Source organism: Aspergillus lentulus (assembly GCF_001445615.1).
Source record: "Aspergillus lentulus DNA, contig: Alt04, strain: IFM 54703, whole genome shotgun sequence".
In the NCBI taxonomy this organism is placed as follows: Eukaryota; Fungi; Ascomycota; class Eurotiomycetes; order Eurotiales; family Aspergillaceae; genus Aspergillus; species Aspergillus lentulus.
Genome location: NW_028322122.1, coordinates 4,017,475 through 4,034,213, shown reverse-complemented (window position 1 = coordinate 4,034,213; position 16,739 = coordinate 4,017,475). Strand labels below are relative to the sequence as shown.

At 50.1% G+C, this 16,739-nt stretch overlaps 8 protein-coding genes across 8 annotated transcripts; 3 read left to right on the top strand and 5 right to left on the bottom strand.

Moving 5' to 3' along the window:
- Window positions 1-786: 786 nt before the first annotated feature.
- ALT_2593 (DUF1993 domain-containing protein) lies at window positions 787-1,299 on the top strand (the record flags this gene model as incomplete). The annotated part of the gene is made up of 1 exon (XM_033561220.2): window positions 787-1,299. One exon carries the CDS (start codon window positions 787-789, stop codon window positions 1,297-1,299), a length of 513 nt encoding a protein of 170 aa, XP_033417111.1.
- A 168-nt stretch (window positions 1,300-1,467) lies between these two features.
- Window positions 1,468-1,992, bottom strand: ALT_2592 (uncharacterized protein; the record flags this gene model as incomplete). Its single annotated transcript, XM_033561221.2, has 3 exons — window positions 1,468-1,478; window positions 1,531-1,598; window positions 1,652-1,992. 3 exons carry the CDS (start codon window positions 1,990-1,992, stop codon window positions 1,468-1,470), a joined length of 420 nt encoding a protein of 139 aa, XP_033417112.1.
- A 1,494-nt stretch (window positions 1,993-3,486) lies between these two features.
- Window positions 3,487-6,903, bottom strand: ALT_2591 (putative MFS transporter Liz1/Seo1; the record flags this gene model as incomplete). Its single annotated transcript, XM_089599377.1, has 18 exons — window positions 3,487-3,603; window positions 3,664-3,821; window positions 3,878-4,169; window positions 4,222-4,404; window positions 4,455-4,472; window positions 4,865-4,919; window positions 4,970-5,188; window positions 5,239-5,354; window positions 5,403-5,458; window positions 5,503-5,606; window positions 5,660-5,704; window positions 5,754-5,878; window positions 5,927-6,032; window positions 6,080-6,257; window positions 6,314-6,392; window positions 6,442-6,580; window positions 6,628-6,685; window positions 6,735-6,903. 18 exons carry the CDS (start codon window positions 6,901-6,903, stop codon window positions 3,487-3,489), a joined length of 2,217 nt encoding a protein of 738 aa, XP_089456523.1.
- Window positions 6,904-7,508: 605 nt separating this feature from the next.
- On the bottom strand, window positions 7,509-9,194 carry ALT_2590 (putative FAD dependent oxidoreductase; the record flags this gene model as incomplete). The annotated part of the gene is made up of 5 exons (XM_089599376.1): window positions 7,509-8,309; window positions 8,367-8,513; window positions 8,566-8,818; window positions 8,887-9,009; window positions 9,061-9,194. 5 exons carry the CDS (start codon window positions 9,192-9,194, stop codon window positions 7,509-7,511), a joined length of 1,458 nt encoding a protein of 485 aa, XP_089456522.1.
- Window positions 9,195-9,787: 593 nt separating this feature from the next.
- ALT_2589 (TauD/TfdA dioxygenase family protein) lies at window positions 9,788-11,057 on the top strand (the record flags this gene model as incomplete). Its single annotated transcript, XM_033561224.2, has 3 exons — window positions 9,788-10,231; window positions 10,279-10,820; window positions 10,877-11,057. 3 exons carry the CDS (start codon window positions 9,788-9,790, stop codon window positions 11,055-11,057), a joined length of 1,167 nt encoding a protein of 388 aa, XP_033417115.1.
- A 234-nt stretch (window positions 11,058-11,291) lies between these two features.
- On the bottom strand, window positions 11,292-12,136 carry ALT_2588 (uncharacterized protein; the record flags this gene model as incomplete). Its single annotated transcript, XM_033561225.2, has 2 exons — window positions 11,292-11,792; window positions 11,855-12,136. 2 exons carry the CDS (start codon window positions 12,134-12,136, stop codon window positions 11,292-11,294), a joined length of 783 nt encoding a protein of 260 aa, XP_033417116.2.
- Window positions 12,137-14,083: 1,947 nt separating this feature from the next.
- On the top strand, window positions 14,084-14,396 carry ALT_2587 (uncharacterized protein; the record flags this gene model as incomplete). Its single annotated transcript, XM_033561226.1, has 2 exons — window positions 14,084-14,186; window positions 14,257-14,396. The coding sequence occupies 2 exons, from the start codon at window positions 14,084-14,086 to the stop codon at window positions 14,394-14,396; spliced, it is 243 nt and encodes an 80-aa protein (XP_033417117.1).
- A 1,439-nt stretch (window positions 14,397-15,835) lies between these two features.
- On the bottom strand, window positions 15,836-16,729 carry ALT_2586 (RTA1 domain-containing protein; the record flags this gene model as incomplete). The annotated part of the gene is made up of 2 exons (XM_033561227.2): window positions 15,836-16,494; window positions 16,558-16,729. The coding sequence occupies 2 exons, from the start codon at window positions 16,727-16,729 to the stop codon at window positions 15,836-15,838; spliced, it is 831 nt and encodes a 276-aa protein (XP_033417118.2).
- Window positions 16,730-16,739: the final 10 nt, after the last annotated feature.

The following is a 16,739-nucleotide window of genomic DNA, read 5'->3' as shown; positions in this document are numbered from 1 at the left end:
ATATGCGCTATCATTCCTACGATGCTGGAAATGTCGCCTGGACACCTTTTTGGTCTGCTGGATTCATGGCTGAGAGTGCTGAACTACATCAATCTATCGTGCCCTTGTCCAGCTATTTCTGGGATATGATCTACCCGGTTAGTAGTGACTCTCCCGCCTGTGGTTGGTGAGGGGAGCATCCCAACTTTAAACGTATATAGTTAGCGGCCGCTGGTGTCTTTTTGTGCCAGAGGGACCTGGCTGATCCTTGATAGTCAGGGGCTCCCAGGGTAATTGGAATCTGCTATCAGATATGGTGGAGCCGATGAAATGTTGAAATGAAAGCATATCTGATACTCGCAATGTCATAATAACGTTTCAGACAGGACATGAATATAATCTATGCATTAGGTACGAAGCCGTACAACTCTATACTTGACCTTTGGATAGCACGGGCCGTCCATTCTTCAACGTGTCCTTTTTCACCGCTCCAGTTGAACAGGGCACGTTTAGGTCGCTTTGTCAGCAATACGAACGTTGAGACGTCTACCCATTTCTACATCTGGCAATTGACATTACAAATCATTGTTACTCTAGGCTGCTCTGGAAATTCTATTGCTTTGTAATTCAGCTGGATTGAGAACATTCGACTCGTATCGATGGTGGGGCTTTCATGTTGATCATGTTGGTGAGCGTTTAGGATAAGTATAAATGAGCAGGAAGTCCAATCATTTAGATAGCGAAAGAACAACGGCAACAAAGATCATAAACACAATCACTACTTTTTCCACTAGAGACTCAAGCAAAATGACCTCCTCTCTCTACACCTACACCGTCCCCACCTACCTCAAGGGCCTGGAAACCCTCACCCTCATCCTCAAAAAGGCTGAAGAATACGCCAAAGAAAACAACATCCCCCTCTCCGAATTCGCTGAGGCCCGTCTCTACCCAAACATGCTCCCTCTGAGCTTTCAAGTCCAATCCGTCAGCAACACTTCCAAGAACTCCGTCGCCCGACTCGCTGGCACCGAAAACGTGTCTATGGAAGACAACGAGAAAACCTTTGAGGAGTTCTACGATCGCATCAACCGGACCATCGAGGTGATCAAGGCCGTTGATCCCAAGCTCTTCGAGGGCAAAGATCACACCGAGTTCCATGTGAAGTTTGGCTCGTATGAGTCGACCTTTACCGGCGAGACATACGTGAATCGCTTTGGGCTGCCGAATTTCTTCTTCCATTTGAACATGGCGTATGCGATCTTGAGAAGTAAGGGAGTGCCGCTTGGGAAATTTGATTATCTCAAGTATTTCAATGCTTGATCTACTGGTGTTTGCAATTGAGCAGGTAGAATAGGCAATATGAATCATGAGTCGTTATACATTATGCTACAAATACAGATTATGAAACAAGTATGGTATAGTACAGTGCTTAAACAAGACAAAGTGACCTATCCTCCCATCAGTAGATGACCAATGACCGGCGGTTAATCAGACATGGCCTGTTCTCGTTAGTGGCAGTGACATGGACAACAGGCCAAGAGTCAAACTTACGTCCAAGAGGCTTAGCTCTCTTCGAGATGGACTTGGCCTGATACTGCTTATGCTTGGCCAGTCGCGCCCTATCAAAGCCACTTAGTGGTCGCATACGCAATACACAGCCAGCAGAACTTACTCTTCAGCCGCTTCGTGCTCCAGTCGTTTCACATGTTCCCTAGCTTCGCGCACCGCCATCCGAGATTCTCTCAGAGCGTGATCGGCTGCTTTCTCTGCCGACTCGGCCCGGAGGACCTGCTCCTTGGCAGCTGCGATGGAGGGGTCTTCATGGTGTCGGCCGAGCAGGCCGCGACGTTGGGTGTGTCCGCTCGAGTAGCTACCCGAGGAACGGCGAGAGGAGTGGCTGGAATATGAGTTACGACCACCGAATAACCCGTGGCTGCGTTGGTTGGGCTCCTCGATGCTACGAGCCGAGGTGGAGGAGGAGCCGGATACTGAATTGCGGTGGAAGAGAGGCATGCTGTTCGTACTGGATGAGATAGAGGGCTTGACTGTATATGATTGTTTTCGTTGACTTGGTGATAGGTAAGAATGAGAACTTCATTTTCATGATGAACAGATTGTGCGATAACTATATAGGCAATCTGCGTCCAGTGTGACGTCAAAACGATGATCGCATAACAGCCACCATCATCATCCCAGTACGTATTGTGGTGTGCCGCTCCTGGTCACTACGAGCGCGACGCAATATATATGCGCTTCGTTGATTTGACGGCGGTCATCTCGTCGTCAAGGCCTCCTCGTTGGACCTTTCATCGCTTGATCGTGGTGGTTTGGCTTTCCTGCCTGACATCATTCTTGGCCTTGTCCTCTTTTCCAAGCAACGGCCAGGTTTTATACGCAATAAGTGCAGGCTTCGTGACACCACATCGATGACGAATTCGACGCAGGGAGACTGTATATGTTTAATATCTTGGTAAAAGCAACAGAAGCGGTTATCAGTTATTGTCGACGATGATGGGACCGTGGAGGTGGCGAGCGTCACGGTGATCGACAAAGATGCCGTCACGGACAACGGAGCGATCAATTGATTGGATGCAGCAACGGGCCACCTTAACCTATCAGTATCAGTAACTCAATTGGTTAGTGTGCCCTCTCGGCAGTTGAGGGAGGCTGAGCATGACAGAGCGCTCATTGGGTTGAGACGCCAGTGTCAGGTTAGTCGTGTGTCAGTTGTGTCAGTTGCGTCACTTGTTTTGATGTTGATAAATGTGCGTGAGTCATGTGATTAGTGCCTGATAAGGCATTATCACGTGACATTGAGCCTTGTCCCAGGCTGTCACTCGTCAGCCGCGATGTAGACCCTCTCTCTAGATTGTATCTAGCAGTAGCTTATCTGCCAGAGCCTCAGGGGCATACAAACAAGGCAGACAGCCCCCCAAAACCCAGTGTGACCCACGCGTCAGCCTCCAGACTCTATTTAAGGCCAGTGAAATCTCTGTTCACAATGGCTTCAGCTCTGTCATCATCTCCTCGCTCACCAGCATGGCGTCAAACACCGCCCTCTCGCAGACAATTCGATCGCTGACTCTCAGCAAGATCCGCGAGCTTGCAGAAACTGCGCAACACTTATCAGTCGCGTAAAAGTGAGATCCTCAGAGCATCTGCAGTTCGTAACGATCGGTTTGACAGATTGACATGTCTCCTGGCTGGCACCAAGGAGCTCTATCCCGGCGCCTCTAAGGATGTCACCATCAGTCATATCGAACGATGGCTTGATCAAGCCAGATACGGCTCGTCAATTCCCTGGAAGATGATGGAGGGGTTTGAAGAGACATTGATCTCAAAATTGGACGCCCACAGTCACAAATTGAGTCTTGCCGATCTCTATGCGCGCTTACTAACCGAGTGCATAATCCTTCAAATGGTACAAGCAACTCCAAAGCCAAGGATGATTCTGACGACGAAGATTATCTGATTGTGGAAGCACGCCAGAAGCAATGTCTTCAGCAATTATGCGACCAGTTTGAAGCGGTCGTCTTCCAGCCACGTGAGGCCAACGAACAGGAGATCCATGCCTTCCTTGAAGACCTCTTCCTCGGGGATGAGGGGAAGCGTGCGCTGAGCAAACTACGGGGCCTTGTCAAGGACAGATGCGAAACAATCTGGAAAACTGAGGAACCATTCAACCCGATTTCGTTGTCCAATTGCATTAAAGGCCTGCTGACTCAGGAGTTGCTGAGTGACGGGAAGCGAGCCATGCTCAAAGACTTCCTGAACGACGAGGTCGCTATGACCGAGATCGCAGATGTTCTGAATATGCGATACGCCGAGTTGAAGAACTGGGACTGGCATTAAAGCAACAGCTTGACTGCTGTGATAGCGTCATCTCCTGGATCCGCACCTGGAACAGCTGCATCCGCCGCTTCTTCACTAGCAATTTCGGCCAGCCGGCCTTTTGCTTCGGGCGTGACCACGTCGACCTCATCCTTGCCACTTACGAAAAGGTGCAGAACGCGCTCTTCAACACCGATAGTCGCGCCTCGGCAGTCACGGAGCACCTTCGGCACATGATCAGTGAACGTTTCGGCGTCTCCGGAATCCCGGACGCGTTCTTCTTCTTCCGAAGCAATTGGGCGGTCTCGGTCTGCGAAATCCATTCGTCTCAACGCTCTTAGTCCGCGATGAGCTCCGCTCTACCCCGTCCAGCTTATAAACGAATACAAAGAAAATGAGAAGCAGGCATACCTCGACGCTAAGGAGGAGTTCGAGGAGCTGATATAACGCGAGCGCTTGTAGCGGTACCAGGTGGTCTTCCCAGAGGCGGAGTCCGGAGCAACCCCAGTCCTCGATAGAAGCGAACTGAGTACCTTTATGGCGTTTGAGGAATACACTCGCTTCAGAGAATCCACCGACACCCTCCTGCAAGTTCTGTACACGAAGTTGATGGATGTTGCTGGTGAATCTGATATCAAACTTACGGAGAAGTCTACAGTGCGCTGTAAAAGGTGCAGTCTCAGTTCGATTATCCGGTGGAGGATAATAAACTTAAATGGGATGTTGCAGCTGTATGCTCAAAGAGCCGCTTAGACTGCTTGGGGGTTTGAGTCTGGTGGACAAGCGGTTCTTGCCTGTGGCGGTGTTGGCCATGGTTAAGGGGAAGAGGATCACCTGGCAGATGGTGTTGTGATTACTGTCTGACGATTGATACTTGTGGTGGGCTATTGTACTCTTCATTTCCGGCGGCTATAGAAGCTTTGCCTCAATAGACTTCATACAACAGGGGAGACATCATTCATATCATTCACTCTTTATACTTCCCACACCCTCTCCGAATGCCATTCGCTTAGCCCAGCTACACCTTAATCGCACCTCCGTCCTCCGAATCTACCCTTGGTAAACTGTCCTCACTCAACCCCTCCGTAATCCCAGATAGCTTCCCAGCGCTACAACAATTAGCCCAATTACTCCTCATCCCAAGCCAACAGCAACTCACCTCTCCCTTCTTTCCAACCGAATCGTCACGAAAGTCGCTAGAATAAGTATACCCGACAAAACCGTCACCGTGATGAAACCCTTCCTATACCCCGGCGCCTCAACCTGCCGCCAAACAACCTGCGGCAACCACGCCTGAAACACATACGCCATCTCATTCATGCTGCCTACCACCAACGCGCGTTCCTCGTTATCGTCGGCACAGATTTCATGGGCCCATCTATTTGTCTTTAGTTTGTGATACGCATACCAAAAAAGGGGAGGACATACGCCATTAGAAGACCGCTTAGGCCGTACCCTGCTCCGGCGATGATGTAGCAGGTCCATTTCCACCCGGTGGGGATGTTCCATATAGCGAGGGAGGTGTATGAGATGATGTTGATTATCTGGATTGTTAGATTGAGGGGAGTTGAGGTGGATGAGCGGGGGCTTACAGCGCCGAATATGACGGGTGGCCAGCGTTTGCCGCCGAGGATGGAGTCGGATGTCCCTATCTTGTCAGAGGTATCGCAAAGATGTAAGGAAGCTGCTTACAAGCGTAGATTAGAGTAGTCACGACCTGAACCGCGCCGGTGGTGGTTGGATAGGCGTTAATCTGGCCGATGGAGTACTTGGGGTCGGTTGAGTGTTTGAGGTATCTGTTGTTGATCAGTATATGTGCACGTTGAGGGGATAACTGCACTGTACTCACTGTTGGAATATAGGCTGGGAGCCTGCAGAAGCATTGTTGAAGCACCTGATCACGTCAGCTCTCAGTGTCGTCCGACTCGATGAATATAACGTACAAATACAGCAATGTCAGTAGGTAGATATGCCACGACGAGAATATCCTCTTCAACTTCTTCATCGTCAGAGGCCCTCTAGACTTGCGTCCTTCAAGCTGCATTCGCTTCTGTGAAAGCAAAACTTCCTGCACACATCAGCAGTTGCAAGCCCACGCGACAGCAACTCAACCTACCTCCTTGGACAAAAACCACGGATTCGAAATCTCCGGCACATCAGGCAGAATGAAGAACCCACTCAGCGCCACCGGAAGCGAAATGACTCCATCGATTATAAACAACCTAGAACATCAGCTTGGCTCGCAGAATGAGTTGCCATCGTAACATACCACTGCCAGCCCTTGAACCCGCCCCTGCCACCAAGATGATATACGCCTGCCATCAGGTATCCAGAAAACATACTCGCGATGCCACTACTCGTGTGGAAAATACATGACCGCTTCGCGAGCTCGTCTTTGCGGTACCACGAGCCGATGATGTACTGCATGCCCGGGTAGAATGTGCTTTCTGCGAGGCCTGTGGCTGTTACTACCTACTGCTACCAAGGACGGGCCATCACATACCGACAAAGAAGCGCAGGACATAGAACTGAGTCGGGGAGTTACATCGCGCCATTGCAAACGTCAGCACCGTCCATAATAGCTGCCAACATTAGCATCTAGCAGTCTATTTCCAGAAGATAATACTGTACCTCCATCGCGGGAATCCAATATCTCGGCCGGATACGGGTCAGGAGCAAATTGCTGGGTATCTCGCCAATCACGTAGCCGACTGTCCAACAGGTCTGCATGTAATTAAGCTCGTTGCCATATAGGCTGAGGTCCTCTTTCCTATTCTCGGTCAACTATCGCTAACAATGTGGTTAAGGCAGACGTACATCCCAGAGACAAACGCATTATTGAGGTTGACTTGATCGAGATACTTGATGAAATACCCTTGCATCTAATGTCAGCGTAAATACATGATTCATGATTGATATACTACCAAGTGAAGCGAAAGTTAATATTGCTGTGTCCAGCTTGAATAGCAGCTTGCGCTCTTCGGGGGACTTGTCGAATGTGTCCCAGATGTAACTGAGCCATTTCCGCTTGGGGTCTTTCTGTAAACTGTCGACGATGACTCTTTCGTCGATGACTACCTGTGAGGGTGCCATAATGTAAATGTCTGTAGAGCAGTCTGTGTGACTCCTGCTAAGAGGAGATTTGGTTCTTCAATCTGTGATTAAGGAATCAGCGCATTTTAACGAGTCCTGTCACTGAACAAGCTCTGGCATTCGTTGAGGACCAACGTCTCCTTAAACCGAGTCGGCTGCCGCTGAGCTTGTTCTATCTTGACTTTACTGGGTGGCCAAGGTGTGGGACGCTGTAGCTAGGGTGGATTCCTCATGGCCGGGAAGGCTTGCGCCATTGAGTTACGATAAGGGTGGATATGTCGAGAGTGCCCAAGTCAAGGAGAAGTCCCCGCGGCTGCCGCTGACTGACTCGTGGTGATGGCGAGTAACCGGTTCAAAGCTCGCCATAGGATTGATGGATGATGTGCCAACCACATCAATGCAAAGCGCTCCTTAAATCGAACTTTGTACATGTGGGGTACAGGAAAGGAGGCACAAGGTGGGGGTTTTGGTCTATATCGCACTTGATGTATATGTCCTCCGCCAATAGATAGTTTACGGCAGACTTTGGAGAAAGCCCCCTAGACTCGGGGAAGCGGCCGGTGTCAATTGTCTAAATACAGTCTATAACCCTATCATCTCGCGACTCAGCTACACATCTCCAACGCCGGGAACTGACCCACCCCACTATCCCTCCTCGCCCCGCTCCCAAAAAGCTGTTTAAGTCGCTCCCTCTGCGCTTCCTTCGCCTCCAACCATGTCTTAGTATGTCCTTCAATGGCCACTAGTCCGTGAGAAGCCCGGGCCTTATTCACCCATTCCAAGATATCCGCTACGTAGTGCTCCTCCACATCCCTGAGTGAATGGAATCCCCGCCCACTCCCCTTCGCCTTGATGCGAGCAAGATATTCCGCCCTCATCTCCTCGGTGGGAGGCAGCTGGGCAATCCCAGAGAAGACAGCTGCCACGGCGACGGCTTGGAATTCAAACAGCGTGAATGTCGCTGTGTAGTACGGGACGCCTACGAACACCAATGTCGGGTCGGGAATGTAGAAGATGTCCTTGTGGAGGTTATGCACCTGCGTACCGTCCGTCACAAGAACTGTTTCATTTGCATCCGCGGGAGAGGTCTCATCGTCGTGATAGTCTTGAAGAAAGGGCAGAGTAATGTGGTAGCCAGTGCAGATAATTATGGCGTGAATACCGCATAGCTTCTGACCTGATTTAAGGTGGACAACCAACGGCAAATGCTCATCTTCCAGTAGTATCTTGTCGCTTTGCATCTCAAATTTGGCAATTTCGCCGATTCTCACTCCGTTTTCAGGAAGTACTGAAGCAGCCAGGTCAAATTCACCGTTGCGCGTGCTTTGGTATACGCTTTTGGCGATTGGGCCTATCTCGCGAGCAATGTCTGTCGAGGACACGCCACCGCCGATAAGGAGGATGTTCTGTGAATTCTCAGCATGTTTGGGGATTTCCACGTAACAGCAAGCCGACTGACTCACCTTGTTGTCAAATCCGTCGGGCCTTCTGTATCCCTTTGAATGAATGATTCTGGATGGCCATAGTGCCTTTGCTTCTGGTAAGCCAGGAATGTCGGGGATACGTGGCGCGTGGTAGTGCCCAGAGGCGACGACGACTGCGTCAAATGTCTACAACAGTAAGCCCAGTCCACAATGACGCTTCTGATATGATAGCTCGTACTTTGCCGTTCTCCTGCTCTTGCAGGACTTCGCTTCTCTCATCTTCATGAAGAGTAGACCAAGTGACCTCCCATCCGCCGTCCTGCTTGCGCAGCTTCTTCACCCTCGCGCCATAGATAGTGACACCGTCAACGCCGGCCTTCTTCGCCGTATCTTGAATGTATTCCTTCATTACAACGTGACTCACAAAGTCAGGCGTGCCTCCTGGCCAGGGGTTAAGCTTTGTGCGCATCAAGGGTGTCGGGACATTGTTCCTGAGTCCTTCGTAGCATGGACTACTCACGTTAACCAATATCTTTTCATAAACATAAGCTGAACTTACCCAGGAGGAGCGTGTTGCAGGACACGCTTATCCCTAACATCTAATGCTTCCGCATATTGTTCAGCGCGGGAGGGTTGCACAGACGGATAGACGGGTTCAAGGGGCTTGCGCTCGTCGTACAACCTATAGTCTCCTGTCAGAAAGGCAGGAACAGGAAGTTACAACAATGCGTACCAGACTCCCCCTGCGGCATGATTCCTCTCAAACACAGTGACCTCAATCCCAGCAGCGAGCAGATGCCCGGCCGAGACAACGCCGCTGATTCCTGCGCCAATCACAGCCACGTGATGGATTTGACGGCGAGTCATTGTATTGACTGTGCTTCGATATTGCTCCGACGGTGAGGCCTCGACAGGAATCCTTATGAGTTCCCTCTAACCCATGGCAGGTTATTCTTTCTCGAATTGCACCATTGGCGACGCAGATAACGATTGTGCATAAGCTCCACAGAAACGTAGAATTCCTACGTCTCGGAAGTATATTGCCGTGCAAGTCAAGCCTATTCGACCCATGGGCTGATGGTTGTGTTGCTTTGAAATCCACTCATCTCAACGCAATCATATCCCTGAATGAGGATATTCGGATTTTGTCCGCATGACGGTCGCGACTCGTGCAATCTGAGGGGCTCGGGAAGATAAAGGAGGATGATAAGACAAGTGAGGGGAAGTCAGGGCTAGAGCGTGTCAGATATCGCAGTTGACCCCATATGATACATGGTGCAGAAGGCGTAATGGGTGATGGCGATGATGTGATCGCATACACAGAATTGTCCACACTTGTACTTTCTTATCAACTGAAGCGGGGATGATTCGGTGCCCGTATAATTAAACTAGAATCGGCACTGTCTTGCACCAGAATTCGTCTTGCTCAAGGCTTGCTACGTTCATCAGAGACTAGCACCATGGCTCCTGCTGCAATTGATCCCCGCATTGTCGACGTCGCAGAGCCTAGAAAGGAGACTCTTCCTCTCCCTCCGAACGCCCGGGAAAGATTCGAAAAGGCCGGCATTGATCTCTCAGCCGGGTATCCGTACCGGCCTGCTCGCCCTCTCTACGTGGATGACGTCTACAACATCCGGAACTATGATCGCCCTCACATCGATCCGGGATCCCGCGCTGATCCTGAGAAGAAGGCTTTGCTGTCAGCAGCGAAGGAGGTCATCCACCTCACCAAGCACATCGGGACCGAGATCGTGGGGCTGCAACTCAAGGATCTTAACGACAAGCAAAAAGACGAGTTGGGCCTCCTAATTGCGGAAAGGAGCGTTGTCTTCTTCCGAGACCAAGATATCTCCCCACAGCAGCAGAAGGAGCTGGGTGAGTGGTTCGGTGAAGTTGAGATCCATGTACGTCGTTGCATCACCTTTGATAAACTGGACTAATCTTTGCTCAGCCGCAAGTACCACAGGTCCCTGGAGTCCCCGGTGTGACCGTATTGTGGCCGGCCCTGCAGGCAGCAGAAACCCCGGCTGCATTCCGCCGGCCTGGAGGCGCTTCCCGCTGGCATACAGATCTTGTGCATGAGCGACAGCCAGCAGGTGTCACCCATCTTCACAATGATACGGTGCCTAGCACTGGAGGGGACACGCTGTGGGCAAGCGGTTACGCCGCTTACGAGAAGTTATCACCATCGTTCCGTCAATTTATCGACGGCAAGACAGCCATTTATCGCTCGGCACATCCTTATTTGGACCGCAAACATCCGGAAAAGGGGCCCATATATGTTGAGCGAGAGCATCCTCTTGTCCGAGTCCACCCTGCAACAGGGTGGAAGACTCTTTGGGTAAACCGAGCCATGACAGACCGTATTGTAGGCCTAGACAAAGCAGAAAGTGATCTCATCCTTGGATATCTGTGCGATGTCTACGAGAAGAACATTGACATTCAAGTTCGCTTCAAATGGACACCAAGGACAAGTGCTTTGTGGGATAACAGGTAAGTTACGGATACGCTTCCTACCATGTACGGCGTTTGATGACTGACTGTACAAGGATCACCATCCACAATGCCAGCTGGGATTACGAGGGAATCGAGCCGCGGCATGGCACAAGAGTGACCGCCCTGGCAGAGAAGCCTTTCTTTGATCCAAAGGCACCAACAAGACGAGAGAAGTTGGGTCTTCTGGGAACAGACGAGATTGAAGAATTGGCAAATCACTTGGCCAGACAGTAGCGCAGACAGACTTACTTCAATGCTTGGGCAGATCCTTGAGTCCTTTGGAGCTGCAATACCCTGGATCTGTTGATGCTGAAACCACTTGGCTTAAATAAGCGTAAATTGACTGAGTCCTACTGAGCGTGCTGTCTGTGCTAAATTCCTGCGTAGCCGTAGCAAATGCTAGTTGCGTGTACTGGTTGGTCAGAACCGTCTGTCTTGGGACACAGTCAGCACAGGCGGTTTCATGACTTATTCCCGCCGGAGGACATAGGCCCAATGAAAGACTTCAGGAGTGTGTGCAAAAGAGGAAGTCTGGCCTTGTGGTGCTTTTATAGAGGTGCGTGACACGGTGGTCCAATACTTCCCAGCATAACCGAGGTCGTCAAAGCGAATGTTTGAATATGAGAGAGCAACCCACGTACTGCCCTTCTGGGTCAGCGGGACAAGGTGCAAAGCCAACAGCTCCACTGGAGACAGCCTGAGTTCTCCGGTCTCCTTCACGATCTCGCTTATGATTGGACAAATAGGTGATGGGCCGTATTCAGTCGAGAGTGGGACAGATGGCGATGTCGCAATGGCGTCGCTCGTGCTTTTATCGACGACCACATCAAACGGCGCATAGGGTGCTAACTTGGCAACATCGCTCCACGATCTCAGGTCAATCTGAAGCCAATGCATTGCCTGGTCTGCATTCTTGCCACTCTCAAGCTCCCGGCCGAGGCGGACAGCTTCCGCTGAGAAATCCACATTCTAGCAGAGACAGCGGAATATTAGAACATTTCTCCGAAAACATACCAAACAAGAGCACGCACCACAATGTAGCTTCCCGGCCAATTCTGCTTACGAAAGGCCTCAGATAGTTTGACCCCCAGTTTGGAGATTCCTGGACCGAGGTGCAAAGCACGCGGGATGGCATCGGATTGAGGACGATGCTCCAATTCAGACAGGGTAGTCTCGATCAGGATTTCCCCCGAATTCAGCCATTCCCCCACATCTTTTCCAGTCGCAAATTTGACGTCCCAGTATGCGGGATCGTCATAGTCAGGAGCGCCTTTAATTTTCGGGTGCTCTCTTCGTGTCGACAGCGTCGTCATTCTCTGACGTGAACAAGAAAACGCGGTCGCGTGCGTTGCAGAAAAGACGTTGCCAAGAAGAGCTTGTCACGTGACTATCAATATCCCCACGCTCCCCAAAGCCGAAACCTTTCAGTTCATAATGCTGCTCCAGAAAAAGCCAATGATTCTATGAGGCACTTGGATCTAGGTGGATTCATTTTGGTCCAAATTTGAACGTTCCTAAAACCTTGCTCTCTTCCTACATCTGAATTGAAATAATGTTGTAGGAGTACTGAGCTTTCTCCGAGCAGAGATATATTTCTGAGGATCAAGTTGGCCAGGTCAGTATAAAAAGATCAAACCAGTCTGGGTGAACTGTCTGATAATCTACTGCTTCGTCTAGCTGGTGACTTATTCAAAGCAACCTTGAACATATATGTTATGATTACCGATGGATCGCGCAGATCAAGCATTGACCATTGCTATGTAACGAGCTCGAGCGCTTTTTTTTCCCAAGAGATGGCCTTTCTATTTTGTGTGGCTAGCTCGATGAAGTCCTCTCCAAATCTTCTGACTCTGCTCTCTACTCTCTATGAGCTTAGCAGAGTCGTCAAGGACCAATTACTCCGAGTAGGGTCACCAGTCAGAAGTATCCTTGCGACCTGCAGCGGCTCCTGGAGAAGATAGCTGCCGTTCCCGTCGCGCCCAAAGCTAAAGTAGGCTTGAGTCTGTTGGACGATGATCTAGGGGTTCTTGATAGATCACCCAGTTGGCAAGGAAATTGATGGGGGTGCTTGCGAAGCTATATCCATTCCAGAGCTCTGATATTACGGACATTATTATTGAACTAGCCCATGCAAGGGTGGGCTGACCCAAACGGTACGACTGGATAATCCGATACTGTTCACTATAGCTTAACGGTAATTTCCCGAAGCTGGTCAGTCTGAAGGGCTGGTAGACGCCTGGAATCCGATTGGCTAATCGATGACATCTTGACTGGAATGTGGCCTTCCTGCCATTCCGGCCATGGTGACATTCCACAAGTGTCCTTATCGAGCGTGAGCGGCCGTTTATGGGGAAAGAATGGTGGAGATGTTCTTACATATGATGATAGATTTATGCAAATCTTCGCGGTAGAGCTGTCGCTGCACCTCCGAGCCTGGTGCTCTTGCAGGATTCCTTCCAAAGACACACAACAAATGTTCATTATTTCCACGAACAAGACCAGCCGCTGCGTCCATTTTTTGGCATATTCTGGGACGGTAGATTGTGCTCTTAACCTCAGGTGACAGTGGTCATCTAGCCACTCATCATCGACGGAAGAATGATTACGGCTCTACGCCGCGGCTGTACATCTTTCGCTTCATTTGGCAAGAAGAAGATAGAAGAGAGGCCCACTCCCATGTCCTATTATTGTGTAACTATGCGTTGAAGATCACCACTCAACGACTTGACCATAGCTCATCGCAACACCAGTGTTCACCCGATTCCATTGGGAGCCTGTGGTCAGGGCAGTGCTTAATCGGTGGCAATAAGATACCCTGCCCTAGTCACCGTTATCCTATTGGCATGTTACTGTCTCATACGTGCATTAGGTTTACGGATGGGCGTCTCTGCATCACACCCCCTTCGACCTACCCCAGATTGCCACCAGCGATCAAGAACAATGCCCAATCATTGCCAGCACAAGCGAGGCGTAGCCGTCGTGAGAGGCCAGGGATATGCTGATAACCATGGTCGATGCCTACGAGTCAAACGCCACCAGCCTGAATCGTCGACGTCGATTCTTGTGCTACCTGGAAGCCCCTGTCGTGTGACTACCCCGCATCAAGATGGCGAGAAAAGAGTATATATAGGCTGCAGGATGCTCGTACTCCTTCTCAAAGTACAAGGTATCCCGTGTTTGCTAAACTCGTGACATCCTCCTACCAATACACCAATACGTACCTGCGAAGTGATCCCATTTATCCCAACCTATCAGCCAAAATGTCAGCTCCAATCATCCAGAACCTGTCCGCCCTGAGCTCCTCCGTCGCCAACTATTCCAGACAGCAACTTGGTACTCTACGAAACAGAATCTTTCAGAAAGGTATGTACTGAGCTTTCCTTTTCAACATAAAAAGCCTCTATGGGCAGACGACTAAAGGTGAACTTCACAGAGAGATCCAAGACAACAGCAGGTCTTGCGCAGACCTCCTTTGCACTGCACAGGCCGGTCTGGGTAGCAGGCGGGGGCGCCATGTACACAACCATGGGCGCCGTCTACCTCACACTGCGTTACATGAGCCGACTTAGATGATCGAGCGTTACTTCGACATGATCCGTACTCCTGGAGAGATGGAATTGTTGCATTCAAGATTACTTATTACGACCTGCAGCTAGACAGTGTCTTGCTTCTACTTTACGATCATTTCCTTTGTTTGGGTACCATGGTCTGGATGGCCTGATTATTGCGCCACCAGTTGGCAGGGATGGAGTTTCATGTATGTGACTTGTCGTCTTACATTATCTATCTATATAACGCATATTATTCGCCCGTCATGGAGGGGTTGAATGTCCAGCTGTTGCCTTGATTGATCTGCCATCGTAAGTTACGTGGTAGTCCACTGGTAAAAGTACAATGCGTCGTAGGATTCTTGAGGGAGGGGAAGAAAGGGGGAGCACTAGTAGTTTTGGGCAAGGAGGTGCAACTTACAGCAAGCCACATAATCATCAGACCACACAGACAGTACATAAAAGGTACAAGCCGAAGTTTTTCAGTTGTCCTTGCAATAATCATAGAATAATGTGGAATTCTAGACAGTATATTTGACTTATTCTATCGCTATCTACGGAGTACTAGTGAGCCCATACCTTCTCAGTCTCCAGCGGTCGAGGCGGGCCACAACCCCAGATCCACCATAGCTTCTACCGGATCTCCCGGACTTAGTGAGAGTCGTGACATGTACTTCTGAGTCCACTCAATTCCATGATGTGTTAATCTGTACCCAAATTACGGTAGGCCATGGCTATTGGCCGGTTCAATGCAACCCCGCCCGACAGCCAGCCAATAATACGCCTCTGTAGCATTCCCCAGATCCTTGGCCGACTAACCCCGCACTACGCTAACCAGTCAGATCCACTCGCCCCCCACCATTCTGTCGATTCTGAAACCTTTGCCAGAAACCTTGATGGCTGTGTCTTCCGCATTCGTTTTACTCGTAGTATTTTATCCCTTTACGGTCGGCATTCGAGGATAAGAGGCAGCGCTTCTAAGCCTGCTGGCTATCCGGTCCACTTTGCCGTTGCTCTCCACACAGTACTAAAGTAGTCGCATTCTTTCTTTGACCCACTCTGTTCCACTTGGACATTTTCATTGCTTAGCTGCCACTGAGAGACCTATGATCTAAATAGCGATGAGGGCTATGGATGTGATTACATGATCAACAACACTTTGAGCAACAAGGGATGAATATGACGTTCTTTCGAATCCCAGTTTCTGCAGTGGCAGCGACAACGTTGCTCCTAATCAATATGACCAATGTCCCTAATCTTTAGAACTTTGATGCACCATGATCACAAATAAATGGCTCTCCAAAGAAATACTATCAATCGAATTGATTACCATTTGCTCAACTGACCTGTCTATTTCCTTCGACGGCTAATAATTGCAGACATGCACACTGATCTAATAAATCATTCCTGAACAGCAGACTCGTTAGAACCGTTTCTCAACCGAGAGGATTTGATCGGATTTGATCAACCCATTCTCATATCCAATGCCTGGCTCTGCGTGCGCGAGGCAGAACTCTGAATGACACTTGGATGCCACACTACCCACAACGCCATTGCAGTGATCATTGGTACCGAGTCAAATATGTACATGGTCCACTCGTGACCAAGCAAATAGCCGTCCTGCCCCCCAGCGTACTCGATCACCCTGAACACCGACCGAATCAATATCAAAGCACTGACGGCATCCAAAACATGCAAGTGAGTCTTCCACGGCACGTCGGCATCAAAGACATGCCCGCTCGGAGCGCGGTTCATTCGCCGTTCAAACTCAAACGACGTGACCATGAACAGTCCAAACATGAGCACTTGAAGCACAAGTCCCGCGATGATGATGTTGTTGCCCATGTCCCCACTCGACGCAGTCGCCATAAGACCCGCTCCTGAGCCCTGGACGAGGAAGGAGAGGACATCACTCGCGACGAATATCTTTGTGAGCCAGTTGACGCGAATAACCGAGTACTTCTCTGCTTGAATGCTGCGGATAAGGCGTCCGAGGACCATGTATACCGAAGCCGCGAAGAGGACTGGCCCAAGCAGAAGAAAGACGTTCTGAATGATGTAGGGGCCGAGCTGTCCGGTCTTCCCGTGCGAGTCGATCCGACCTATATAGCCGATGATTTCGACTGAGGTCGGGGGTCATTAGAGTCAATCTGCAGACGCACAGCAAAGGGATACACATCACTTACACAATCCTCCAATGGCAAAAGGGATGCAGAACCGCGCCCGCGTCTTCCATATCTTCCAGGAATGAAAGGCTGTCATGCATACGAACAGCAGGAGGAAGATGACAGCTGCTGGAATCGATGGAACATATTTCCAAAGGTAGTAGTCGCCCCTGTATGGCTCTAACTTTGCCATTGCAGGAAAA